Source organism: Felis catus, chromosome E1 (genome assembly GCF_018350175.1).
Source record: "Felis catus isolate Fca126 chromosome E1, F.catus_Fca126_mat1.0, whole genome shotgun sequence".
NCBI classification, from domain to species: Eukaryota; Metazoa; Chordata; class Mammalia; order Carnivora; family Felidae; genus Felis; species Felis catus.
This window is the reverse complement of record NC_058381.1, coordinates 277,503-304,862: the sequence shown is the minus strand read 5'-3', so window position 1 is coordinate 304,862 and position 27,360 is coordinate 277,503. Positions and strand designations below refer to the sequence as shown.

The 27,360-nt window shown below is 47.8% G+C and overlaps 1 protein-coding gene across 4 annotated transcripts in view; it reads left to right on the top strand.

Moving 5' to 3' along the window:
- ZZEF1 (zinc finger ZZ-type and EF-hand domain containing 1) overlaps positions 1–27,360 on the top strand; it is a 103,166-nt gene that overhangs the window by 4,963 nt on the left and 70,843 nt on the right. For all 4 annotated transcript variants that reach the window (XM_023243635.2, XM_023243633.2, XM_011288812.3 and 1 more), the window contains exons 2-9: positions 11,747–11,891; positions 15,213–15,407; positions 17,206–17,377; positions 18,219–18,418; positions 19,794–20,004; positions 24,181–24,297; positions 25,156–25,334; positions 27,023–27,121. In XM_023243635.2, the coding sequence (XP_023099403.2) occupies positions 11,747–11,891; positions 15,213–15,407; positions 17,206–17,377; positions 18,219–18,418; positions 19,794–20,004; positions 24,181–24,297; positions 25,156–25,334; positions 27,023–27,121 (1,318 nt within the window). The remainder of the gene's footprint in view (positions 1–11,746; positions 11,892–15,212; positions 15,408–17,205; positions 17,378–18,218; positions 18,419–19,793; positions 20,005–24,180; positions 24,298–25,155; positions 25,335–27,022; positions 27,122–27,360) is intronic.

Sequence of the window (27,360 nt, the reverse complement as noted above, 5' to 3'; positions counted from 1 at the left end):
CTCGAGCACAGTGGAGCAGGTTCATTGGCATACGTTCCTATCACACGGCTGAGTTGCCGAGCTGTGTATTTGCTCTTGGGCTCCAAGTCTGCATTGCCGTCTGCATCCACCCAGGTGCCTTGCCTTCACATTCCCACGACCTTGGTTGCTTGAGGTGGTGTCCTAGAGAAGTTGCTGGAATTGTATTACAGACCAAAGTCTGAAGCGTTATCATTTTATAGTGTGACATACCTTTTCTCGTGGTAGGTGTGGTCCATGGGGAAGGAGTCGGTCTGTTCTAGGGAGCGGTATCTAGTTGACTTCTATGCAGAAGAGCGGTAGAGTTAAAATTAAATGTCTGTTTGACATCAGAGATTAGAGATGACGAGTTTGTGCCCTCGGCATGATAGGCTTGCAGAAGATCGCGTAGAGTCCAGGGCAGGAAGAGGTGCTGAACACAGAATGGCAGCAGTCGGTCGGCTGTTGGGGGGAATTGAGATGAATGGGTCTTACTGTATTAATTTGACATACTCACTTTGGTGCTTTGGGAAATCCATTGGGCTGTAAATCTGCGGGAAGGACCATTTTTATTTATTTATCATTTTAGCACGGTCCCGGCTCACAGCCAGGGCTCAGTGGGTGTTCTCCCCTGCAGGGACCTCCCGTTGATTCAACAGATTCAATATGGTGCTGCCCTCATTCTCCAGCCTTGTGTTTTATCTTCAATCTGTCACCTTACGGTGATGTATCTTTTGATGTTTGAGGAAGCAGTTAAATATAGCTTTGGTGAAAACTTAAAAAGGTTCTTAGTCACTGCTGGGTTTTAGAGGAAATTTAGAGAAAAATACCATTTGTCATTGTCGTGTCAACAGTGTTAATCAGCTAATTTAGAGTGGCCCTGAGCCCACGAAGTAGGCGGACAGAACTGTGCAGATGTCATTCTCTACCCTTTCAGGGCACAGAGGGTTAGATTCTTGTGGCTGCACCGCGAAGATGAAGCAGGCTGCAGGCACCACTGACCCTTAGCTCAGAGCCTGCAGGGACTCCCTACTGCCTGAAAAGTCAGGTGCATATTCCTCGGAACGGGTTGGAGCCCACAGGCCGGCCCGTCTGCCCTTACCTGCGCGAGCCCTGTGCCCTGGCCGGTGGGACACCCACCTTGTCCTGTGTGTGGACCTTGCTTCTCTCAGTTCTTCGAGATTCCCTGCCTTGGCCCTGTCACCTGGTCAGGACCAAGCTTTTCTTGTGACATGATTCAAATGTCTTCTGTGTCCTTCTGATTCAGCCCCGCCCTTGAGGCCCTTGTTTCCTGTTCTGTACACGTCGTTGGGCACTTAGGAGCGCACTGCCTGCTCTCGTTCAGCAGTTAGGCTGCGAGGCCCCCACCCACCTGCCTTTGCCGCTCGCTGCAGCACCCAGGAAGCCTTCCGTTAGCGATGGCCACGGGTGGTGAAGAGGCAGTGCGGCAGGGGAGGGTGCTGGCAGAATTGGAGGTTATTTTGGCGCTGTGTGCTTTTCTGGGTCGGGGATGATGGCGTTGGCTTCTTCCGGAGAAATTCATGGTCTCAGAGAGCTATATGGAGGAGCTCTGTTTTAATTTCCCGGATTTCTGAAATGCCACTTCATCAGGTGCTGTCTTACTGTAGAAATTTCAGTGGCTCCCCATTGCTTTCACAATCAAATGTTGGGCTAGCCTTTAGGTCTTAGTACCTTTCCACGCTCATCTCCTGGTATTTTCAGCCAGACAGGCCCATTCACAGTTTCTCGTATGTGTGGGGATTTTGTCCTCTGCTCCCGTTGCCCCCTGTAGCCCTCTGCCCCACCCTGAGCAGTCTTTCAGGATCCACAGAGGAGCATTTGACAGTAGCATGGAGTTTGGGAAAGGCTTCACCAAACCAAGGCTTGAGAGGCCGGAAGCATTTGCCTGGCAAAGGAAGGAAGGGATAGAGTGGAAAGGTGTGGCATGTGCAGATAAAGTCGCGTGGGAGAGTGTGGCCGCGTTTGGGAATGACGCCCCTTTGGCATCTAGTCTAGAGTCGGGGGGCAGGGTGGCTTAGTAGCCATTGCATGCAACCTGTCCCCTCCCCTTCCCCAGTAAAGGGGTCCCTTCTGTAACACCCTGGACAGGTGTGTAGTGAGTCCACTAATGGGGTCAGTGAGCTTGCTGTTCTGTAAGTCCGCCCGTTCCACTGCCCTGAGCTTCAGACTTGGGCCCTGGGGTCAGCCTGCGCGCGGGCAAGTCCTGGTCCCACCACGCCTAAGCCTAAGCCGTGTGACTCACAGGAGCACCCTGCCTCCCAGCTGCCGGTCCTGTATCTCCCTTATCTAGTTACCCTGAGGGTTAAATGAATTAGTTCCTGCAGAGCGCCTGGAACGGTGCCTGGCACGTGCTTGCTGCTGTTTCTGGTGTCACTTTTCTCTGGTCCCAGCTCTGCACTAGGACCGTGTGCTCCGTCTTCTGTGGACTAAGCCTTTGAGTACTTCACTTAGAAGCGGCTGCAGCACTGTCCCACAGATGGGCAAAGGGAGGCTTCAAGTGAGAGGTGAGCCTCTCAGCCAGCAGGTGGCAGTACTGAGACCAGATCCAGAACTCTGATGCAAGCATGTTTCTCCCAAATGGAACCAGTGTTCCACCTTTGTGTGGAGCCTGACGTGTGCCCTCTGGTCCTTGCCCCGGTTCTGGTCTGCTGTGTGTACCATGGTCTTGATCCCACTGCTGGTTCAGGCGGTTAAACAGGATCGGTCTGAGCCCCGTCCCGTGTTGCCCTAGGCCAGGGCAGATGGATAGAAACGTGCAGCCGGCCAGTGCACTCTCGCGTGTCTCGTCTGCGAGGTGGCTACTAGATTGTAGTGACAGTTCTTTGCACTTTGCCAGGCGTAGTTTTGTTCCTGAAACCTTTGGATCCTCATGGCAAGCTCTGAGGACAGGCTGAGCAGGAAGAGGGGTTGAGACTTTGGGGCCCAGGGTTTTGTCCCAGGCTCACAGAGGAGAGGCGGTGAGTCTGGCGCCATACGTGATTCCAGACTTCCTCTTAGTCTCACTGTGTTGCCCTCGTTGTTTCTCACACGCTGCGTGGCCTAGGGCCTGTACTTGGGTGCTGCCTGGGCGGTTACGTTGTGGCTGGCAGAGCAGGGCAGGTGTGGTAGGAGGAGGCCTGAATCGGGGGAGGAGGACGAGGAGACTGCGGCCCGCATCCCTGACCGCCTGGAGATGGGTGTTGGCCCCATGGAAATAGGGGGCACTGCTCTGTTTTTAGATCGAAGTAGACTCATCCCCTTTGCACAGTTAGGGCCAGACCTAGTGTACCCACTTGGGTTTTGGGCCCCACGTTCCAGGGCGTAGAGTTTCAAACCGCTAGAAATTTGGTGAGTGTCTAGTGAGTGTTAATTTGCATATTAAACGTTAAACAGGTCAGAATGGAGTAGGAAAGATCAGAGCACCTTGTAGCTGATCAGAGAAAGTATTCCATCGTTTCATGATACTTTTGTGTCAACATTATGGACACGGGGGCGTGACATGAAACGTGCTTCATCCAGCGGCTCAGCCAGTGAGACTTCAGAAGCTCCGCTCTGAGGTTGTGTTAAACTGGAGGGTCCCCCAGGGGACAGGCAGCGTGGCAATGAGACGAAAGCCGTACGAGATAGAGAACTGGTTGAGGGAGACTCGGTGCCAGACGATCACTGTCCGTGGGCCGTTTGGGGGCACAGGGCTCGGGTACGTTCCGCACGCCCACAGGTGGTGACGTGAAGGCGGCGCGTTCCCTTTCGTTCTGTGGAGAAGAGAGTCGTTGCTGTCAGAACCGGCCAGAAGACAGGAGTTTCCCATCCCCGGTGTGTGTCCCAGAGACACTGGAGAAGGGGTTCCAGCTGTACAGAGGCACATCTTCTAAGAGATTTGTCAGTCCGTTCCAGTTCGAGCGCTGACAGAGGTCTGGAATGACTGGCTCCCTCCACCCTCGATATTCTCCGGCGGCCTCGTGGTCCCCTTACCGTGCGATTGAGCTCTTCAGCCTAATGGGCCCGGCTCTCTCCATCCTGACCTCCGTCCGGCTCTTCCTCTGCCTGCCTCGGTTGCAGCCACACCAAGCACGTTGTAGTCCTCTTGGTTTTCCCTGCACTCTGTCTGTGCTCACACTCCGTCCCCTCTACCTAGAATGGCTGCCCCGTCGTCATACGCTTACAGATTCCTAGGTATTCGTCAAGGCCTAGTGCAAGGGTTGTTTCCTCGGGGCCGTTTTCCCCGAACGTCCCTCCCGCTCTGGTGCTTCTGGTCTCTGAGTGTCCGTTAGCTCACGGCACAGCCGTTCCTAGTGTGGGGTCCCAAATCTTAATAGGATTCAAATCCAAGCAGCGTTATTTACTGCTACTCATCATGTGGACTTGAACCAAATACGTAACCTCTCTGTTGCTCACTAGTGAGAGGGTAGTACCTACGTTTGGGGCTGTTGTGGAAAGTGCGAGTCGACGCACGTTAGGGCCTTAGGGCTCTGCCTGGTGCTTAGTAAATGCTCAGTAACTGTTAGGTACGCAGTTGTTCATGCTGTAATTTCGTTGTTACAATGATCACACACCACGTTGCTGCCGTGGGTTTACAGTCTGCTCTAAGGCTGCAAGGGTTTTAGAGGGCAAGGACTGTGCCCTGTTTATTTTCATATGTGTAGAGACGAGCGCAAGTTGTCGGGTGTAGTGGCTGCTTATCAGAGAGTTGAGCAAGCGCATGAGCAAACCAGATTCCGCGAAGTCCTGTGAGACAGACGAGGCGTTACTGTTCGGTTTGAAAACCTGTACGTTTCTTCTTCTTTTTTTTAATGTGATTCCCTCACCTTCGGTCTTTTTTTTAAAATTAAATTTGATTAATTAGTTAATTATTGTTATTTTTTCATTTACATCCAGATTAGTTAGCATATAGTGCAACAGTGATTTCAGGAGCAGATTCCTTAATGTCCCTTTCTCATTGAGCCCATCCCCCCCCCCCCCCCCCCCCCCCGTAACCCTCTGTTTCTTCTCCATATTTAAGAGTCCCTTGTGTTTGGTCCTCCTCCCTGTTTTTATGTTATTTTTGTTTCCCTTCCCTTCTGTTCATCTGTTTTGTCTCTTAAAGTCTTCATGACTGAAGTCATATGGTTTTTGTCTTTCTCTGACTAATTTCACTTAGCATAATACCCTCCAGTTCCATCCACGTAGTTGCCAATGGCAAGATTTCATTGTTTTTGATTGCCGAGTAATACTCCATCGTATCTATATACCACATTTTCTTTGTCCATTCATCCGTCGATGGACATTTGGGCTCTTTCATACTTTGGCTATTGTCGATAGTGCTGCTATAAACATGGGGTGCATGTGTCCCTTCGAAACAGCACACCTGTAGCCCTTGGGTAAATACCTAGTAGTGCACTTGCTGGGTCGTAGGGTAGTTCTATTTTTAATTTTCTGAGGAACCTCCATACTGTTTTCCAGAGTGGCTGAGCCAGTTTGCATTCCCACCAACAATGCAAAAGAGATCCTCTTTCTCCGCATCCTCGCCAACATCTGTTGTTGCCTGAGTTGTTAATGTCAGCCATTCTGACAGCTGTAAGGTGGTTTCTCATTGTTGTTTTGATTTGTATTGCCCTGATGATGAGTGATGTTGAATATTTTTTCCTGTGTCGGTTGGCCATCTGGATGTCTTCTTTGGAGAAGTGTCTATTCCTGTCTTTTGCCCATTTCTTCACTGGATTATTTGTTTTTTGGGTGTTGAGTTTGATAAGATCTTTACAGATTTTGGATACTAACCCTTTATCTGATATGTCGTTTACAAATATCTTCTCCCATTCCATCGGTTGCCTTTTAGTTTTGCTGATTGTTTCCTTCGCTGTGCGGAAGCTTTTTGTTTTGATGAGATCCCAATAGTTCATTTTTGCTTTTGTTTCCCTTGCCTCTGGAGACGTGTTGAGTAAAAAGTTGCTGTGGCCAAGATCAAAGAGGCTTTTGCCTGCTTTCTCCTCGAGGATTTTGATGGCTTCCTGTCGTACATTGAGGTCTTTTATCCATTTTGAGTTTATTTTTGTGTCTGGTGTAAGAAAGCGGTCCAGGTTCATTCTTTTCTACATGTCGCTGTCCGGTTTTCCCAACACCACTTGCTGAAGAGATTGTCTTTATTCCATTGGATATTCTTTCCTGCTTTGTCAAAGATTAGTTGACCATACGTTTGTGGGTCCATTCCTGGGTTCTGTATTCTGTTCCATTGCTCTGAGAGTCTTTTTTGTGCCAGAAAACCTGTACGTTTCTTTGAGGACAGTTTCCGAGGGTTAGGAAATGACTTATTTATTTGGTGAAGCTGTTAGTCATGCTGTTCTGATTTTTTCTCCCTCACCCAAAATGTCTTTGTTTTTGTTTCCAAATTCTTCTTGTTGTATTCATTAACTATTGACAGACCAACAGAATCTATGAGGAATAGCAAAACTGTCGTCGTTTTTATAACCTTACTTCTATGGGGTTGTTTTTTTTTTGTCTGTCATCAGCACAGGAGTTGGGAAGCAGAGAGCACTGGAGATGCAAGAAACAAGGAGGAAGCCAAGAGCTTTAGTGGATGTAGGACTTGAGTGCCATCTTGAGGTTTAGAGAAAGCGCGTCTCAGGTTTAAGGCTAATTCTGAGTAAACGTGGGCATGAGGTGCTGGTGGGGAAAGAGAAGAGCTCAAAGAGATTTTACGTCCTCAGTTTCCAGACTGCAAGAGCCCTGGGCCTTCTCTGAGCAAAGGAAGGAGAACACAGTCTTGAAGAACTGAGTCTGGAGTCTCGGATTCCAGTACTAGCTGTGTGACCTCAGGCAAGTTATCTGACCTCTCCTTGCATCTACAAAGTGGGGCAGTTAATACTAAGTGCTGCTGCTGCCGTTACGAGGGATAAGTGGTGTTACGCAAAGTGCCTGGAGTTTAGGGATGCTCAGATGTTCATTCAGAACTTCCCAAAGCGTATGTCCTTCCCCGTGGGACAGGCTGCAGTTGTGCTGATGCCCTCAGACCTCGAGTCCTTATTGTGCCCTGCCGGGGCCAAGTGGGGAAGGGCTGTGCGCGCTGTGGTTGTCACATGGTGGGGTCTTGGGGCAGACGGAGGCTGTGCTTCTGTTCTGTCTCCCTCCACGCCCAGTGGCTCCGATTTTTATATCAGGCTTGTGTTCTCATTTCCTGATATTTAAAAATCCCCCTCGATGCAGATTGTCATGTTACTGCCATTAGCAAACACTTATGCTTTCAGGTCTTATTTTGCACACACACATGTGTTTTCATATTTGTGTGTCTGGGGCTTTGTACTAATGTGCAAAGTGTGTATATTTGGTTTTTTAAAACTATCGTGAGACTGCTCTCTGATATTCTTTCGTAGCCTACTTTTTCAGTCCGTGGCCTTCGCCTTTCCATGTCAGTTCATGTCTGTGTCATCTGATGTCCATATTCACGCCTTTCCGGTTGTCCCAGAACTCTTATTTGTGGTTGATACATCCAGTGTTTACAGAGGAGGAATATTACGTGACTGAAAAAGCTGTAAAACCACTGATGCAGTCTATCCTGTGCCTGCAGCAGACACTCAGAATTTTTGATTTTCCTTGTCATCACTCACGCGGCATAGAGCCCATGGGTCGTCCGCGCCCCTACGCAGTGTCTCACTGTCCCCGAGTTGTCACTTGGCCCCTGCAGCTGGTGCTGGTAGGTCCCCGAGAGTCACCAGATGTCATGTTTACATTACTTTATGAGTTGTCAGTTTTTAGGCCATCTTACTCCCCCCACAGAGCACGAGTCCTTAGTTGGCCTTCGCTGTCCTGTCCTCACCCACATCCACACACCTGTCCCCGGCAGAGTGTGTCTGCTGTGTTTAGTTCGCTCTCGGTGTGTGTGTTATTAAGGTGACATGAATCGTGTGTGTCGCTGAGCCATTTATTCCACTGCTGCTTTTCCTTATACGTCTTTCCTCCCACGTTAACAACTGAATTGGTGCTTTTTGGTCCCTGTCATTAATTTAACTCCAGATTCTCTGCCAGTTTCCTGAACGTCTTCTCACACGTTCAGTGTGTTCGAGCACACAGGAAGGAGTTGCATAGACTCATCTTCTCCAGAGCTTTCCGACCTGCCTCATTCTGGACGTGTGCTGTGCAGCACCCCAGGGACTCGTCCACTCTCTCGGTTGGACCCCATTCTTCCCCTTTCTCCGTGTGGTCTTTATTCAGGTGACCACACCCTCTGGTCGCTTTCTGACTAAGGGAGCATGAACTAGTCTGTGTTTTGAGAGCCTTGTGTGTGAAAGAATGTCTTTTTCCACTCTTTCACAGTTGGTGGTATTTTGGCTACATGCTGACTTTGGGGTTAGAGAGGACCCCCCCCCCCCCATATGTGGAGGGCCCAGCTCCCATCGCCTTCCATCTCCCGGCATACCTGCGGAATTAGCCTCTGGTTCCCGGCCTCTGATATGGACGCTGTGTCTCCTCCCTGCAAGTAGGAACTTCTCTCTGCTCAGCGGCGTGAAGTCTCAGCACCGTGTGCCTTTATCCACCTGTAGGGTATTCAGCCTCTTCTGTTTCAAAACTCACATCCTTCAGTTTGGGGAAATCCCCTCGAATCGTAACAATTGTCCTTTCTCTCCCTGTGCTGTCTGTGCCCCTTTCTTCCGGAACTCCGAGTGTTTGGATAGTGGGCTCCGGGACTGGCCTCCTGGTTGTTTTCCTCTTTTCTTTCCCAGTTTCCGTCCTTCTGTCTTGTTGCTGTACTCTCTGGGCACCTCAGTCAACTGAACTTCCAGCCTCTTGAGATTTCTCTTCCAAAATCTATTAAGATTTTCGTTTTGCTGTGATATGTTAACTTGCAGGAGCTTATGAAAACATTCTGAATAGACTGGCTTTAATAGTAGTCTCCTGTTCTTTCATGATGACACAGTGTCTTTTTTATTAGCTGGTGGTGGCTGCTGATATATGGTGGTTCTGAATATACTAGAACCCACTAGGTTGTGCACTTTAAAAGGGTGAGTTTGACGGTATGTGAGTTACACCTTAGTAAAAGTGGTATTAAAAATATCTTTTTTTAAATATTTGTCTGAAGATACTGATGATCACCTTTCTGACGGTCTTGTCTCCTTCTCCTTTCTTTTCTCCACGTTGCTTGTTCTGTGTTTCATATTCATTTCCTCAAACGTCAGTGGTCCTGGGCTGCCCCCACTCACGTTAAAGAGCAGGGTACTAAAGAGGTGGGGGCTCCATGCGTCTGGCTTACTGACAGCTGAGCCTCACTGGAAGGTGCTGGGCCCTTGCGGGGGGCGCCCTCCAGTGCCAGTGTCTCCAGGTCTGTCCTCAGGGGCTTGTCCAGCACCCCCAGAGAAGAGCCCCCCAGTGTCTTGCCCAGACAGTGTGAAACTGGCTGCCAGCAGTCGGAGAGCCCTAGAGGAGGGGTGAGTCTTACAGACCTTGACCCTTGGGCATTAGTGCCCCGTTTTCAGTACTGTATTGACCCTTTCAGCCGTGCCTGGTATTTCCTAGTCCGGAGACTCTGTGCCACGCTCTGGAGGAAATCAGCCCCGCACCCCAGCTTCTGACTGGGGAGAGGATCTGGAGACCTGTTACGTTTGTATGTTCGTTTGCTTTAAACCTGAGAAAATAGAGGTAAGAGTAGAATAGAATGAACTCTCACAGACCTGTTCACCAGCTCCAACAGCTACCAACTCAAGGCCAATTTTATTTACTCTAAACTCCACCTGCTTCTCCTCCAAATTATTTTGAAGCAAATCTTTCCCGCCACAAATATTTCATTGATTAATCTTTCATTATGTGTCTTTAAAAGGTAAGAACTCTGGAAAAAAACACACAATCTCACTGTCACGCTTTTCCCTTAAAAAGAAACCCATGGTGATTCCTTAAGATTGGCGTCTATCCAGTCTGCTTTAACTGCTTTCCGAAACAGACCTCCCACGGGTTTCCCTCCACCTTCGGCAGCACCCACTGCTGCCGGGTCCTAAGAAGGCTTTGGGCCCCTCAGCGCGAAGCAGCCTGTGTCTCCGCTTGCCCGCTTCCGGCTCAGGGGCCTCTTTCTTGCAGACAGTGGTGTTCACTAGGCGTCTGTTTGTTTCTCAGCTTCCACAGTTTTGTTGCTATTGCATCATACGATATTTGCTTCTGTCTTTGTGCTTTAGGAAAACATCCCTGTGTAATGTTGTCTTGGTGGGATTTCGGGAGGAGGCGGAGGTAAATGCCTTTGTTGGGACACTCGTGATGGCTGCTTGTGGTTCGCTCGGAAGCCTTGAGGCCTGGGCCTTCCTTCCCGGAGGCCCTCAGCCGTCTTTATACCCCACGGGCGACCGACGAGTCCGTCTTCGTGAGGAGCTTTTCTCTCTGACTTTTATCTCACGACCTTAATCCTCGCTGACCCTTCTTGTGACAGCCCGTTGCAGCCACCTGTTCTGCACCCTGAAGACCATGGTCCTGCGTCCGTCCTCACAGGCAGTGTCTTCTGTCCATCATGGTCTCTTTCTTCTCATTCCTTCCATTCCTTTCCCTTTTGGGGTGGAGCTTCCATAGTAAGCTATGGGTCTAATCAGAAAAGAAGAAGGTATTTTCTTCTTTTGAACATTGTTTCTTCATTACTGTAGTCTTTGATCCTGTTAACTTTTTGGATAATCTGGCGAGGTTGAGGAAAGGCCAAGAGAATGCGGCAGCTTTCTCTCACACTTTGCTCTGACCTGTCCCCCGTCCTGCACTGAATGCCCATGGTTTTAGACATGAACACTGGGATTTGTTACGTTCCTGTTAAACACTGCATCGTTTAGAGGTCCGTGACAGCAGTGGGTACTTGTATCAGTCATGAAACCTCAGTGGGAAATCTCCACATTTCATGACGGAGGGAAATAAGGAAAAGGCAGGAGTTTGAAGGAAGGGAGAGAATGACCTAGAAAAGAAGGTGGGGAGACTCTCAAAGTATTTCATGGTGAGGGATGTCTGTGCGTGAGTGTATCGTCAGGAAGAGAGAAGCCACTAATGCGGCAGAGATTGAGTTCTGGGGAGCTGGGACAGTCGCTAGGTGAGGGGAGTCTTGTAGAATGTGAGAGGGAATGGTGTCAGGGACACAGAGGGAATGACAGTGCAGGTTAGAAAGGAGAAGGAGACACTTTGCACTCTGATAAGCTTTCACTGTGTTGGACTCTGTTCAAATGTTACTTAATCCAGACAGCAGCCTGTGAGTTTGGTAATATTTGCTGCATTTTTCAGATCAAGGAGGTAAGGCTTTTGGAGATAAAGGAATGTGTGGACAGTCACATAGCTGGTTAGTGACAGAGCAGGATTCAGACCAAATCCCACATTGTACCCAGTTCCCCAGATGGCCCGACAAGGGCAGGGAGCAAGTGAGAATACGGTTAAAGGTTAGTGAAAACAGGGCTGTGGAGTTGATAAATCAAGTTGGGTCTTGCGTCCAAAGAGTGTTTGAAAGGAAAAGCCCGGCTAACCCAAGGTGTTGCTCTAAGCCAAGTCTCTGATTCTAGCTTTGTGTTTGGCACTTTGTAACCAGTTGGAAAATGTTGCACAGGTTGCTTTCTGCAATTGTTTGGGAAAAGGGGGTTAATCCCATGAAAAAGATGAGAGGGTAACCTTGTGTGTGCACGTAGTATACGTCTATACATGGTGCCTTACTATCCCGAATTTATTTGGTCTTTGAATGATGTCAGTGGACTCTTCCTGCAACCACAACAGTGTCACCAGCGGCAAAGTATCCATCATTTGGAGCAGACGTGATTTTATTGTATCTCTTGTGTTGTAGGCCTTTGCCCAGTTTGACGCCGAGGGTGATGGTACAGTGGATGCCGAGAACATGCTGGAGGCCCTCAAGAACTCCAGTGGGGCTAACCTCCAGGGGGAGCTAGGCCACATCATCAGGCAACTGCAGGCCTGCTCTCTGGTCCCAGGTAAGGCTGTCATCTGAGTGCTGAAGGCCGGAGGGTGCTTTTGCTGTCCTGTGGGTTGTCATGATGCAGGCTGAGGGTGCCATGGAATAAACGTGCTTTTCCAGTCGTGTCTGTTAAGCCCACGGTTGGAGTCCGTGTTCTGTGTAATCATCCCTCTGGGTCCCCAGTACAGCGATGCTTGAGCAGATCTGCCGTTTTTAGGAACTTTTGTCGTGAGCCTGCCTTCCTTAGTGGGTATCTATTTCACTCTCTCCAGAAGCCGTCCCTGGCCCCACGTGTGTGTTCTTGGTATCCTGCCTTTGTCTTTGCCTCATGTCAGCGCTGTGATTAATTAATTAATCGTTCATTTATCCGTAAATGTCTGTCTTTATTCGTATACTCTGAGCCCCGTGAGGACAGGGACCTTTTATTTCTGCTGTGTCCTCACACTTAACGTATCTTTGGTAGATGGTAGGTGCCCAGTGTTTGTTTGTTTTTGAAAGCTACCACTCTGAAATTTAAGTAGTAATAGAAACAGCATGAAAGTAAGCAATACTTCTTCTAGACTGTCCCTCGGAAAAAACTTTGTGTTTTTGTATGGTTTCTTCTAGGGACTCCGAAGACAGAATCAAAATTAAGTTACCCTCTTTTTTCTCCAGTGAGAAAACAGTTGAGTTGCAAAGGAATAAAACTTTGCTTATCATCCTTGTACCCTCAGCTTGTCTCAGAACTTTTCCTACCGTGTGCTCTCGGTGTCCTAACATGTAGCGCAGAGCCTGGCGGGAGCAGCGGTGGAGGCGGGTAGACTTGGTAGACGCACCGATGTAAATGGGATTGCCCTTGACCTCTCTGACTTACCGCGGAGGGCGTGCTGAGTTGGGAAAGGACGACGTGTGTATATTGATGAAGAATGCAGCTTTCCGTTCTTCCTCAAGTTGTCTTCAATTGTATAATCTTGGATTTAAAAAAATGTTTATTTTTGAGAGAGAGAGAGAGAGAGAGTGAGAGAGAGTATGAGCAGGGGAGGGGCAGAGAGAGGTGGGGAGAGAGTCCCAAAAAGGCTCCACGCCGTCAGTGCAGAGCCCGACATGGGCTCAGTCTCATGAACCGGAATTCATGACCTGAGCTGAAATCAAGAGTCGGACACTTAACCAACTGAGCCACCCATGCGCCCCTAATTGTGTCATCTTTATAGCGTCGTAGGTAGTCCATACATGTTAACTTTTTTCCTACTCTCATGGCAGTTAAAAGTGTGCTTTGAATTACGTTTCGCTAAGTCATATCTCGGCATTTCCGTATCACTGCCACGTGTGCGTTACCAGCACCGGTAACATCGGGAGCTGTGTGTGGACGCCTCAAGCAGATGTTGGGGAGGGGAGGAAGGGGCGAAGACCAGGGAACCCACCTGAAATACTACTCAGTGCACCGTTGTTCTGGGAGACTGGGGGAGGGGAGATAGAATTAGAAAGACTCGGGGCTCGGAGCCCAACGTGCTTACATAGCAGGGTGGTGACTAGGACTTTTTACTCAAAATTTTCTATCAACCTCCAGTGTACAAAAACTGTTTTCTCACAGTGTTAGGACAAACCCTGGTAAGCTGGACTCACCTGTTGTGGGATTTGTTCCTTGTCGCTCTTTCTGACCAAGATCGGAACTTGTCCCTTTCACATCTCACTGTGCTGGCGCTAAGCGTTTGCCACGTCCGCTGCCTGTTTCCATGTGTCGAAGAATGTCCCCATTGCCAGAGTCTGTCTGCCTTTTCACGTGGGTGCTGAGCACGTGGGTGTGGCATCAGCAGTGTCATCACGTGAGGGTGGTGCTGCCGTGGAGTCTGCCCAGGGAACAGACACTGTACAAGGAGGGCAGGGGTGGCACGGACTGGTGAGTCTTGGGAAATGGAGCCCGTGTCTCCAGGGTTTGTGTGGAGGGAGTAGTGAAAATCGGCCACTTCCAGCACATAAATTCTCGTCAGTCTCGTGTTTTCTCTTAAAAATTAATGCAGAGTTTTCATTCCTGAATGTAACCTGTTTGCTTGTTTACTTTATTATTTTTTTTAAATTTTTTAAATGTTTGTTTATTTTTGAGAGAGAGGCAGAGTGCGAGCGGGGGAGGGTTAGGGAGCAAGGGAGACACAGAATCCGAAGCAGGTTCCAGGCTCTGAGCCGTCAGCACAGAACCTGACGTGGGACTCGAACCTGTGAACTGTAAGATCATGATCTGAGCCAAAGTCGGTCGCTTAACCGACTGAGCCCCCCAGGTGCCCCTAACCTGTTTGTTTTACACTTAAATAATTTCTGCTAAGACTTTTGGGGTCTTGCGCTCGGTGCTGCATACACGAGGTGTTCAGTTTGTGAAAGTTCATCAGTCAGTACACTTGTAACATAGGTACTTTTTGTCATGTCCAGTTATGATTCATTGGAAAGTAAAAAGAAAAGAAATTTCCCCCAAACCCACGAGTGTATCTGAGCTCTGGGAAGAGGTGCCGTGTTTATCCTCTCTCCACTTACTACTGGGTTATGGGCACCTGTGTTCACTGTAGGTTATGCAGAGCCATGGGAGGATGTTAAACAGGGGTAGACATTGTGTGACTTGTGTGTTTGTAAGGTTGCTTGGGTTAATGCCAGACAGAGGACGGCTGGGAGAGCCGCTCAGGAAACGTGGGTGGGTCAGCACGAATGGGAGATTTTGAGGCCAGAGGGATGGACGGAGTGGGCAGACTCCAGGGAGCTGCACTGGAGAGAGCACTGGAGTGGGGGCCAGAGCCTGCATGCCGTGAGATGCCACCGGGAATCGTGGTCAGGGTGGTGGCTGCACCGTCGTCATCGTGGTGTCCTGTAGTTTCGTATAAAAAGTTACTCTTTTACTCACAGAGATGATAAACTTTATCCTGAGCCCAAGTTCTGTCTATACAACACGTTTAAGAACTTCTGGTTAGTATTTCGGTGTTTATACCTTTTTAAAGTTTGGATTGAAACACATAATCATTATTCAGAGTCTTCTAAAATTTTATTAAACGAAAGGAATTTTTTTTTTTTAATTTTATTTTTGAGTGATCTCTACACCCAACACAGGGCTCGAACTCACAATCCCGAGGTGAAGAGGCATGTGCTCCACCACCTGAGCCGGCCAGGCGTCCCATGAAATTAATTTTTAAGTTGAGATTACCACTGGTTCATTTCTTAAAAGTTGCTTAGATTTTTAAATGATCAAAACTTAGAGTATCAGTAAAGACCCATAATGGCTGCTTTTCACTCAGCCAGTCGAGGTAGGCCACCGGCGGGGGCGTGGGAACACTGTTGTGGCGCATTCCTGAATCACCCAAACTGGGTTTTGTCTGCCTAGGTTTTATAGACATATTTTCAGAGTCCAAGGAGGGCCTGGGTGTTCACGCGTCCCTGATCCTGCGTTTCCTGCATCGCAACCGGCTCTCCGGCATGGCCGTCCCCTGCCCCATGTTGGACCACTGCAACAACATGTGCTCCATGAGGGTTTCGGTTCTGAAGGAGTCCCTGGACCAGCTGGTACAGAAGGAGAAGGGTATGTGCACGTGTGTGGTGGGGGCTGTGGGACCGCGTTCTGTCGTCATTTCTTCCAGATGCGCTGTGAGCAGACCCTCCTCCCTGCCTTCTCTTCCGAAAACTAGAACAGCAGCCAGTCTGTAGCATAAGAATGTGGTCTGCTGGCTTTCTCTGTCTCTCCCCTCCCTCCCTCTCTCCCTCCCTCCCTCCCTCCCTCCCTCCCTCCCTTCCTTCCTTCTTAGCACAACTGGCTTCTCATTCATGTCTCTGTTCAGATGTGACCTCGGGGAAGGCTTTCCTCATTACCCCATCTAATTTAATGCCCCCCGACCCGTACCATTCTCCACCTTCTAGTCACCGTCACCTTTGTCGGTTTAATGGTCTAAGTGGCACTTACTACCTGAAGCTGCAGCGTTATTATTTCTTTGCATTTTGTCTGCCTCATTTGTGTCATTATCCTTAACACCGGGCACTGTGCCTGCCACATGGTAGATACTCTGTGAGTAGTAGTTGAGTACATGCGGAAGGCCACCCCGGACTCCCTCCGTGACACCGGCAGTTTGACAGTGTGGACAGACAGGTCCGTGGAACACGATAGAGTCAGGAAGTAGCCCCAAGTACGTGTGGGAATATGGTACCAGGTACAGTCACATTGCTTTGTACAAGGTAGAGAGGCGAATCGGTCAACAAGCGGGGTCGGGGCAACTGGCTAGCCATTTGGAGAAGTAAATAAAGCTAGATTCTCATCCATTCCGTTCACTGAAACAAATTTCAGGTAGATCAAACAGTTCAGCTGTAAAGAAACCGTAAAGGGGCGCCTGGGTGGTGCAGTCGGTTAAGCGTCCGACTTCAGCCAGGTCACGATCTCGCGGTCCGGGAGTTTGAGCCCCGCGTCAGGCTCTGGGCTGATGGCTCAGAGCCTGGAGCCTGTTTCTGATTCTGTGTCTCCCTCTCTCTCTGCCCCTCCCCCATTCATGCTCTGTCTCTCTCTGTCCCTAAATAAATAAATAAATAAATAAATAAATAAATAAACGTTGAAAAAGAAACCGTAAAGTGCTAGAGGCAAGTAGTCCTGCTCTGTACAAACGCTTGACATGGGACACCTTGCTAAGCAAGATGTGAAACTCAAACTACAAAAGAAGAGATTAATAAATTAGACTTTATGCAGATTTAAAGTTCTGTACAGCAGAAAATATAAGCAGAGTCGAAAGACGAATGATATTCAGGGAATAAAAACGTATTTTGTAACACATCGTGACAGACTTAATCTTTTACTGGCTCTGACCTTGGGCGGTTACTTAACTCTCTGTGCCTTAGATTCCTCATTGCTAAACTGAATTAGAACATAGACAATGTATAGAAAAGTGGCTCACAGGGAACACTCAGTAAACATCACCTGTTCTGTGCATGCGCGTGCGTGCGGGCACGTCATACAACATACAAACTGGTGAGAAGACTTGTGCTCCACAGAAAATAGTTGAGGGGAGGACCAGGCCTCACTCAGAAACACAGGTGGCTTACAAATGAGTGGGTTAAAAAATCTCACACACAATTAAGGAAACGTGAGTTCAGACCGTAAGGTTCCATTTTCCGCCCTCAGCGTGGTTCTGCTCATGTCTCTGGGGCTGCACTGCAGTGGCTCACGGAGCAGTGTGGCCAATTTCTGCTTTTATATTGGTTCTTCGGAAGAAGATTTTAAGGAACGCTTATTTTTCGAGGACCAAGGTACCAAGCATATTTGTGTTAGGTATTTTAAATGACCCTTTTTTCCCTTTGTGAGAGAGATGTCATGTGATGGAATCTGATTTTCCCTGCAGAGAGCCCTGGAGACCTAACTAGGAGCCCTGAGATGGATAAACTCAAGTCGGTGGCAAAGTGCTACGCTTACATAGAAACGTCCTCCAACCCCGCGGACATCGACAAGATGACAAATGGAGACACGGCGTCATACTGGCAGTCGGACGGCAGTGCCCGCTCACACTGGATCCGGTGGGTGGCGCCACACCAGCTGCTGGGCGACCCGCGTGCCCATCTCATCAGTGCGCTCAAAATTACCTTCCATGCCATAAGAATCAAGTACAGGGGCTCCTGTAAAATGATGCTGCCGGGCTCATCTGTCCGTAAACACGGATAATCCCTTTACTTGGAATTTGGGGGGAGAAAATAGTATTTGACTAATATCTTGTGATACTGATTTCAGATCTTTTTCGCTAGTTTCTCAGGAAAATTAATATCACAAGGGGCAAGTACTTAGATGCGATTTTACATTTTAAGATGCTCTCTGTGCATTTAATAAACCCGTATGCACCTATCTTGCCGCTGAGGAAGCGAGGGGATGGGATGAGCAGGAACCCGGGGGGTGGAATTGACGACTATCAGCTGGGATGCTTCTGGTTCTCAAGTTTCTCCTGTCTCTTCAGAGGATGGGCTCCTTTCAGTTGGTGGAATAGAAATAATCGTCTTGTTTTCTCATAGGGAGCATATGTGACCTTTAGCCATCTAACTTACAGCCGAGGGAGTATATTCAGTTCTTTGGATGCAGTTTAGAATTTGTTTCTCAGGTAAAGCGATGTTTTTTAGGATGTTCGTATTGTACTTTCCTGCCTGTATTAGTAGCTTAAGAGGAAATTTAAGATTAATCTTGAACCGAAAGGAATTTTTGAGATGAGAGGCCATAAGGACTTTGAAACTAATAGCGTTTCAAGTTGGTTGCTTTTAGGACAGTGAGTCTTTGGTGACATCAAAGACAAGGTCTTGGAGATGGGACTTGTGAATGCTGCCGCTTCTGACCTGTGTAAACATTTGCAGTTTCTGCTCCCGTGTTTTCCAGTTTAAAAATGAAGCCAGATGTTGTGCTTAGACACTTGTCCATCGCAGTGGCTGCCACAGACCAGAGCTACATGCCGCAGCAGGTGACCGTGGCTGTGGGGAGGAGTGTCGGTGAGCTCCAGGATGTCCGCGACGTGCACATCCCCAGCAATGTCACCGGCTACGTGACGCTGCTGGAAAATGCCAACATCAGCCAGCTCTGTGAGTCAGCCAGGGTGCACCTTGTCCTTCTAATTAAGGGGTTTGGGGTGGAGGGAAGAAGGAGTATTTTTTAGCGGGAAGACTTCTAAAGTGGAGAAACCGTTAGATTCTCTCTGTAGGTTTGGTTAGCTATTCGTGATGCACATGAGAGTCACATTGTTTCATCTATTTGGTGTTTTTAAAAGTTATAGAAGCCTTTTTTTAATTAGAAATAGTCTTGTTTCCTTACTGTAAAACTACAAAATATAAGCAAAAATTACTCAAAATCCCACCACCCAGGGATAATCACTGTGAATGTGTTAGTGTGGAACCTTCCAGATCTTTTCTTGTGTGTGTGTGCATGTGCGCGTGTGTGTGCGTGTGTAAACATGTGTGTACACACGCACACACACACACCTTTTAAAAATATAGGGTTGTGGGTGCGTATTTACAAAAATGGCGAGCGATATGCTTTCCACGCTGGTTTGTAATTCTTTAGCACGTTGTCCTACCGCGTGTTTTTGCACACCTTTATTTAGCGTTGTAAGAATTTGCCTTAGTTTTAACCAGCTCATTATTCTTGGCCATTTAGGTTGTTTCCATTTTTATAATATTATAACCTTGTGTCACACCTAGCATTTTGGAAATAATCACAATTCTGTGATTTCTTTCCAGGCTTTTTTCATTCAGGGAGCCGGAATGCTTCATGCTTTGTCTCATTTCTTCTAATGCTCTCCTGGGCCAAAAGAAGTGTTCTTACTTTGCTCAAAGGAACTGAGGCCTAGGGAGGTAGAGTCTTTGTGTCTTGCCCGTAGGCAGAGCGGTAGTTCAGCTCCTGGAGTAGACGCTTCTTGTCTCACTGTGCTGGGCTTTTCTCTAAGTTGTGTCCCTTTTAACTTCTCACCTCCTCCTCTCCAACCCAAATAAGAAATTGTGACACCTCTTAAAAGTGAGTCATGCCTGCGTCCTCTGTTTGGACTTGATTATCAGAAATAAATTCTCGCAACTGCTGTGAGCAAGCTCCTGTTTTTAACTCAATCGAAATTTCAGAACCCTAGCTGTAGAAGTTTTCTTACCATGGATTTAGTCAGGATTTAAAAAATGATCTTTGTGTTAGTTTTCAAGACACGTAAATTTCTAAGAAACTTTGCAATGGAAAGATTTTAAGCCGCCCTTAAATTTACTCATTATTCTTATGACTCCTTAATTTGGTTGATGCTTTTTTGACGAGTTTATTATATGCTAGCTGCATTGTACACATTATTTCTGGTATCAGAGTTATTTCAGAATTTTCTTTTCAAAATGTGAATTGCTATTTTGCTTTTAGTTGGGAGCCTAGCATTTGCTGAACTAAAGAACTTAATCCAATACTGAATTTGTTGTTTGCGCTTGACAGATGTCCAGATTAACATAAAACGTTGTCTTAGCGATGGATGTGACACTAGAATTCATGGTCTGAGGGCTGTTGGCTTTCAGAGAGTTAAGAAGTCTGGGGTCTCAGTCTCAGATGCTTCTGCAATCTGGTACTGGTCTCTGCTGACATCTCTGGTGACGGCGTCCATGGAGACAAACCCCGCCTTCGTCCAGACCGTGCTGCACAATACTCAGTAAGTCACCCCCTTTGCTTTCCAACCCTCCGTGGCCCCTGTCGTCCCCTCCCCCTGCAGAGCATGGCACTTAGCAGCCCTCAGTCACTGAGACTCAGCGTCTCCGCCTCGGGTGCCCCGGTGTTTCCTGTTGGTGCTGTCGGCTCCCGGCTTGCTCCTTGTTAGGGGCAGTTGGTCACACTTATGTAGCGCTTGAGATAAGATAAGCTCCTTCAGGTGCTGTGTGTCATTTACCTCCTCGTACTGTGAAATGTACACGTAAAACTTCTCCCCAGGTGACAGGTGAGGACCCCGTGGCGTTCCCCAGGGCCCATCGCTGGGCAGGGATGTGTCAGGTAGGGTCTAGGCCTCTGGACTCCAGGTTGAGGGCTCTTTTCGCTCCTGATGGAAATCTGTTCAAGGGTGCTAAATGAATTGTTTGAAATGTAGAGCACCTTTGAAAATTAAAATGGAAAAAGTAAAGGTAAATTAAAATTGAATTAAAAGTTAAAATTAAACAATTAAAATTGAATCACATTTAAATTAAGAAAATTAAAAGTTAAAAAGTTAAAAAAAAACCTGTGAGGGCACAAAGTTCCAGCGGTAACATACAAGGCAGAAAGTGGTGAGTGACGTGCAGCCTTAGGAGCAGTGAAGTGTCAGAGCCCTGCGTTTAAGTTCAGTGACTGATAACAAGAGACTGTTGGTAGATGTCCTCTCGATGTCTTTTGAGATTGTTGGTTATTGCTGTTGAATAAAACTGCTCAGCCAGTAACACTGCGGGCAGTGTCAGATGTGAAGGGCAGTATTTGGCCATACTCCTGTCTTGCTTCCTGTTTAAAGTTTTTTTTAGAAAAACGGTCTGTAACTTAGAGTATATTTCAAGTGCAATGCAAAGAACTTTTATTTCCTTCTGAGGTGTCGGAGAGAAATTTGCAAACCTGGTGCCCCATTGTCCCTAATACATTGGCGTGTATTTCCTGTGAATAAGAACACCGCGCTACAGCCATCAGGCCCAGGGGATTGACGGGCACTTACGGCACCGTCCTTTCGGGGCTTGTGAGTTGGCCCAGTAGTGTCCTGTGTGGCACAGCGATCCAAGCCAGAATCATACTTTATTTTGTTGCCATGTCTCTTCGGTCTCCGTCAGAGCGGACCAGTTCCTCAGTCTTCCCTTGACTGTACGGCTTTGACACATTTGAAAATTACAGGTCAGTTATTTGCAAGAGTGTCGTTCGGTTTTGGTTTACCTGATGTCACATGATTAAGTGTAGGTGTTGTATCTTTAGCGGGAGCATCACAGAAGTGATGACGCGCTCTGGTTTCACCCCGTCAGCTGACACGCCACCTTAGGTTGTCCGGTTACTGGTGCTGTTCAGGTCAACATCGATCCCTGGATGGAAGGGTGGTCTCTTAGATTTTTCCATTGTAAAGGGACTTTTTTTTTTTTTCCTGGTAATTAGTATTTTGTGAGGAGATGCTCTGAGACCACATATCCCATTCCTCCTCAAACTTGGTATTGGTGTGGACGCGTGATTCTTAACGTCGTTTGCTGGGTTATAACTGATCACGGTGTTGATGTTTGCATTGGCCCAGGCTTGGCCTGCGGGAACTCCTTCAGTCTGGTTCATGGGTCCTTTGACATGTCTTCATTAACTTGGAACACTTCCTTACTTTCCAGAACAACAAAATACTCCAGGCCTGTCTTGAATGCTCTCTGCCTTAGTCCTGCCGTGAGCCATTTTTTCTGCAGAGTCATCGTCCCTTTTAGTGGAGAATTTAGGAAGTGAACACGCAAGGGATGCCCGGGTGGTGCAGTCAGTTGAGCATCCGACTCTCGATCTCGGCTCAGGTTGTCATCTCACAGTTTGTGGGTTCATCTGTGCTGATGGCGTGGAGCCTTCTGGGGATTCTGTCTCCGCCCCTCCCCCACTTGTGTGCACACACACACGCGCACATTCTCTCTCAAAATAAATAAATGTAGAAAATTTTTAAAAAAGGGGCTCCTGGGTGGTTCAGTCGGTTGAGCGTCCGACTTCGACTCAGGTCATGATCTCGTGGTGTGTGGGTTCGAGCCCCGTCTCGGGCTCTGTGCTGACAGCTCAGAGCCTAGAGCCTGCTTCGGATTCTGTGTCTCCTTCTCTCTCTGCCCCTCCCCTGCTTGCACTCTGCACTCTGCCTCTCTCTAAAATAAATAAACATCAAAAAAAAATTTTAAAAGGAAAGGAAGAAGAAAGAGAACACACTGAACTCATTGCAGGTGGGGTGTGACTTCTCTCCTCCGTCTCCGTGGGCCCCACTGGGAAATACGTGTTTGCACGGAAGTGACGTGCACGTGTGTGTACATTGTGCACATTTACACGCATGCTCATTTCTGTGAGCTCCCTTCCGTGCTCACTTCTGACCCCGTGTACAGACGACCCCGCCTCTGGTTGTCGCCCTCTGTTTGTGCTTCCCTTATCTGACGCTGAGAAACCTGCCGCCCGTCCTCCCACGTGACCAGGCTCCCGTCTCCTGCCCTCATCCGGACCCTGCCCTCACCCCACTCCTGCCCCAGCATCTTTTGCAGCGCCACTGCTGTGACTGTCCCCACTCCAGAACCCCATTGTGGGCCACCGTGGTGCCTGTCCTCCTGCCCAGGCACAGCCCTGCTTTAGGGACTAAATTTTCAGGAAAGAGAAGAAGGGCTTTCTACCTAATTTTTGTAAAGATAAGCCAAGTGGTTGACAAGTGGAGATACATTTTGTTAAATTTAAATTCAAGTTATTTAACATACCGTGTAGTACTGGTTTCAGGAGCAGAACCCGGTGATTCATCACTTCCATACGACACCCAGGGCTCATGCCAGCAAGTGCCCTCCTAATGCCCATCACCCATGTAACCCCCCCGCCCCCACCATCAACCCTCAGCTTGTTCTCTGCAGTTAAGAGTCTCATGGTTTGCCTTCCTCTCTACTTTTATTTTTCCTTTCCTTCCCCTGTGTTCATCTGTTTTGTTTCTTAAATACCACATATAAGAGAAATCATGCGATATTTATCTTTCTCTGAGTTATTGCACTTCGCATAATACACTCTGGTTCCACCCATGTTGTTGCAAATGGCAAGATTTCAAGGAATGGATATATTTAAAGCTTATATTTCTAAGAAGCTGTAATTATTAATCTGCAATTACATTTCCACTCCTAATGTTTAAATGTCAGTGATCTAAAACTACTATAAAATTTTTTGGAAAAATCAATGAAAATCAATGAGGAAAAATAAAAAGTATCATGAGACAAAGTGTTTGCTTGTACTACATCCGCGTGTGTGACCTCGGTGGCCTCCTGCATTTGCAACTCCGTGTAGAGAGAGGGCGAGAGCTGAGGGCACAGTGGGAGCTGACAGAATATTAGCTCTACCGTGCGGTCTCTATTTTGAAACGTAGAAATAAAGTTGTTTTGGAGATTCTCATTACTGCTGCTGTAAGATGATGGTCAGTTGCAGAATCTTGAGTTATTTTTTGCACACCTTCAAGTTGCACACCTAGCACGATTGCTGGTGCAGAGTAGGACCCAGTAGTTTTGGGTTGTATCGGTTTGTTGGGTAACTACTAGTTTGGAGGAGATAAAGCTTCGGAGGGGTTTCAGAAAGATAAATGTTAGTGGAGACGAGAAAAGAGAAACATTGAAGCAGGCACGAAGGTAGAAAGGCTAGAATAGCATATTTTAGGAACACGGGCAAGAATAGAAACGGTGATGGGTGCTGGTACATTTAGGAGAAAAGAAAATTCGTGGCACGTCTTTAGATACCGTAGACCTAAGATCGGATGTATGAACTGAACCGTTTCCCGGGCCCCAAGCTGCTCTCCCTCCGGGGTCGGGTTTTCTACAAAGTCTGGGGTTTTTCTGGAGAGTACGTGTGTCTTTTGCCCACTCTGCGTAGAATGAGTACTTGATCCCAAAGAGTGTGGAACGAGCCTTTGCAGAGGGCAAGGGAACTCTTGAAAGAAGAACTAAACAAGAAAGAAACCCCACGACAGGACCTGGCACCATGACTCCGGGGGAAGCAGATGTCACACTGTGTGTCAGGCTCTCCGTAGGAACGCTGTTCGCTCAGGAGGGATCAATCCAAACGAGCTTCTAGGCGTTCAGTTTTTGTTTCATGTTCGTGAACTGACGTGTCCGCCTGGCGTGTTCTGACCTCCACCTCCCACTTTCAGGAAGGCGCTGCAGCACATGCCTCCACTTTCCCTCTCACCAGGATCCACGGATTTCTCGACTTTCCTGTCTCCCAACGTTCTTGAAGAAGTGGACAGCTTCCTCATAAGAATAACGAGGTAAAATCAGCGTTGATGAGGTGGGGCTTGTAGGGCGTAGAGGGCATCTGTGCTTGTTAAGTCTTCCTTTAAAAACTTTTTTTATCTTTCATGGATTACCACTAAAAACAGCTCATAGTTCATGATTGAAGAAGAAATGACGCAGCCATTCACCCATGTAAACTCCATTATCTTGGGATGCTGCCTGACCTTAGGAGGTGGGGGTGGGTGGGGGGTTCTCTGCTGCAGCCAGAACCGGTGGCCCTCCGTCCCTCTGCTTACGTGGTGGCCTTGGGCGGCATCCGCTTGCCTGCCTGTACAGCCGCCGGTCCACGGCCTGGCCGAGGCCCCGTAGTAGCTTGTCGGAGGTCTTGCTTGCCCTGGCACACTCGCTCTCTTCGCTCTGTCTCTCTCAAAAATGAATAAACATTTAACAGGAAGCAGTTTGTACGTGATGTGTTTAAAATGACCGAGAAGCATATGGTGCAGCACGTCTAAAATACCCTGTTGGTGTTGGAGGACTGAGCTCCCAACCCAGTCCTCACCCAGTCGTCATTCTTAGAGCAGCGGCTTCTTGTAGGAGCTTCTTTATTTGTGGTTTATTTACTTATTGTTTGATTTGTTAGAGTTGATACTGTTAGTGTTGTTTAATGCTTACAGATTAAGGAGACAGAGGTGAGCATTTAATTTCCTAGTCCTCTAGGTTGATTTAATTTTTCTTCAGGTTATCTTGAGGATTTTGAGAAAGTATTTCTGGTAAACATATAGAAAGCACACCATGGGTCGGTTTTACTTCTGGGGTCAATTACGTGGGGTTTGGGCTACCTTGATGTGCTCATGTTTTTAAGAAGTGAAAAGTTTTTTGTTCTTTGCTCACAGCTGCTGTTCGACTCCAGAGGTGGAGCTGACCCTTCTGGCTTTTGCACTAGCAAGAGGAAGTGTCGCCAAAGTGCTGAGCTCTCTGTGTGCCATCACTGACCACCTGGACACACGCTACGAAGCCTCGTCCCTCATCTCCTCCATGGCGTCAGTCAGGCAGAACCTGCTCCTTAAATACGGTAAGTGACGCAGGCTCCCGGGATGGACAAGCCAGAAAACCACTGTTACCGAGGGGCGCATGGGGGGCTCGGTCGGTTGAGCGTCTGACTCTTGATTTCTGCTCCTGTCTTGATCCCAGGGTCATAAGATCGACCTCTCCATCGATTCTTGGGATTCTCTCTCTTCGTCAGTCTGTGCCCCTCTCTCCGTCTGCCCCTCTCACGCATGCTCTCTCTCTCTAAAATAAAACAACAATAGCAAAAAAACCCCCATCATTAAGGTGGGACTTCCTGGCATCTTATGTCCTCGGGTAGTTTGTGGATCAGGTCACTGGAGTTACACCGCGTGTGTAGACCAAGAGGGTTGGGAAGTTGGACTGTCTCCCCTGTGGAGGAGGAGAGAACCGGATCCTCGTCTTAGACGGCATCCCTCTGCCTCCCGTGAGCTCCACAGGCCTGCCACCGCTTTGCCCACCTGGGCCCGTCGTGACGCTGTCTGCCGACCCTTCTCAGTTGGGCTGTGAGGAACAACTTCTTTGCCATCCTGGCTTCTGGTGCTGAAGTTTCTGTCTGCAAAGTACAGTAGTGGATCCCATCCCTGTAGTAATGGGCAAACTGTGCTGTTTCTGTCATGATCTTTGTACTTTTGCCTTAATACGACTTAATAATTTATTTTATGTTTAATTTTTAAAGGCAGACGATTAATGTGTTATAAATCCATTTTCCCCCCTAAATTTTAAAAGATAATTTTTTGGTTGGGTAGGGGGCCCATAGCAGGCACGGCTGGATGAGGGGAGGGATATGTGGTGTCTGGGAAATACTCTCCAGGACGCTTTTCAATTCAGATGAGCAGTTGTTTAGGTAGGGAACGCTGGATGGGGGCGTAAAACGTGAGGGAATGTTTATTATCGGCAGTGTTCTAGTTCTGGGTTGGAGTACAGGTTAGTGGGTTCTCACTACAGTATTATTTAAATTTAAAAAAAAATTTTTTTTTTTTTTAACATTTATTTATTTTTGAGAGAGACAGAGACAGAATGCGAGTGTGTTGGGGCAGAGAGAAAGGGAGGCACAGAATCTGAAGCAGGCTCCAGGCTCCAAGCTGTCAGCACAGAGCCTGACACGGGGCTCAAACCCACAAGCTGTGAGATCATGACCTGAGCTGAAGTCGGACGCTCAACCGACTGAGCCACCCAGGCGCCCCATCACTACAACATTATTAACACAAGAGAAAAAGGAAAAGCTTTCAGGTCATCATAGCAAATGGTGATTTTTGTAATTTTTAAAACTTTCAAAATTTGCCCGCAGGTGTATTAAAGAAACAAAACCCCAAAGCGTAAGATATTATTTATGTATTTAAATGCAGTTACAACAAAATTAATTATTGGCTCCAAAACACTATCTTAGAACTCCCTCTCCCAAGTATGTGGAACGTATGCTGTTACCCTGTCTTACAATATACTTTGTTTCTGAATAGTGGTGTTTTAGAGACCTCTTCATGGAATCACGTAGGGACATAAAGCTGTACTTGGTCTCTTTCAGGAAAGCGTAACTTTTGTCCAGCATCTCTTCTCTGCTTTAGTTTTTCAACAGGTACATTTTTAGTAGTGTGGTGTCCACAGATGCTCCATTTCCACTGATGTGTCTGCTAGTCTTAATTTTTTTCATCGTGCTGGGTTAAGGCTCTCGTTCTCTGTCTTGTCTTTGATCAGGTAAACCTCTCCAGTTGATCCTTCAGGCCTGTGATGTCAAAGGGAAGGAAGAGAAATCAGGGCCTGAAAACCTCCTCGTCGAGCCGTGGACGAGAGACGGTGAGTGGTAGGTGTGTCTGTGTTTTGTGAGTGGGAAGGGCTGCGGCCACGTGAGACCACGCGTGGGGCTCTGGGGTGCTCAGAACACGCAGGCTGCACACCGTGTTGGCCTCTGTTGAGTGGTGGTCCTTGAACCGTTTGTGTGCCTTCATTATCACGGCCCTGTAATCTGCTAAGGGCCAGTCGCTTGTAACAATTTCAAAGTAGTTGAGAGCCTTGAGTTTTGAAAAGCAAGTGTT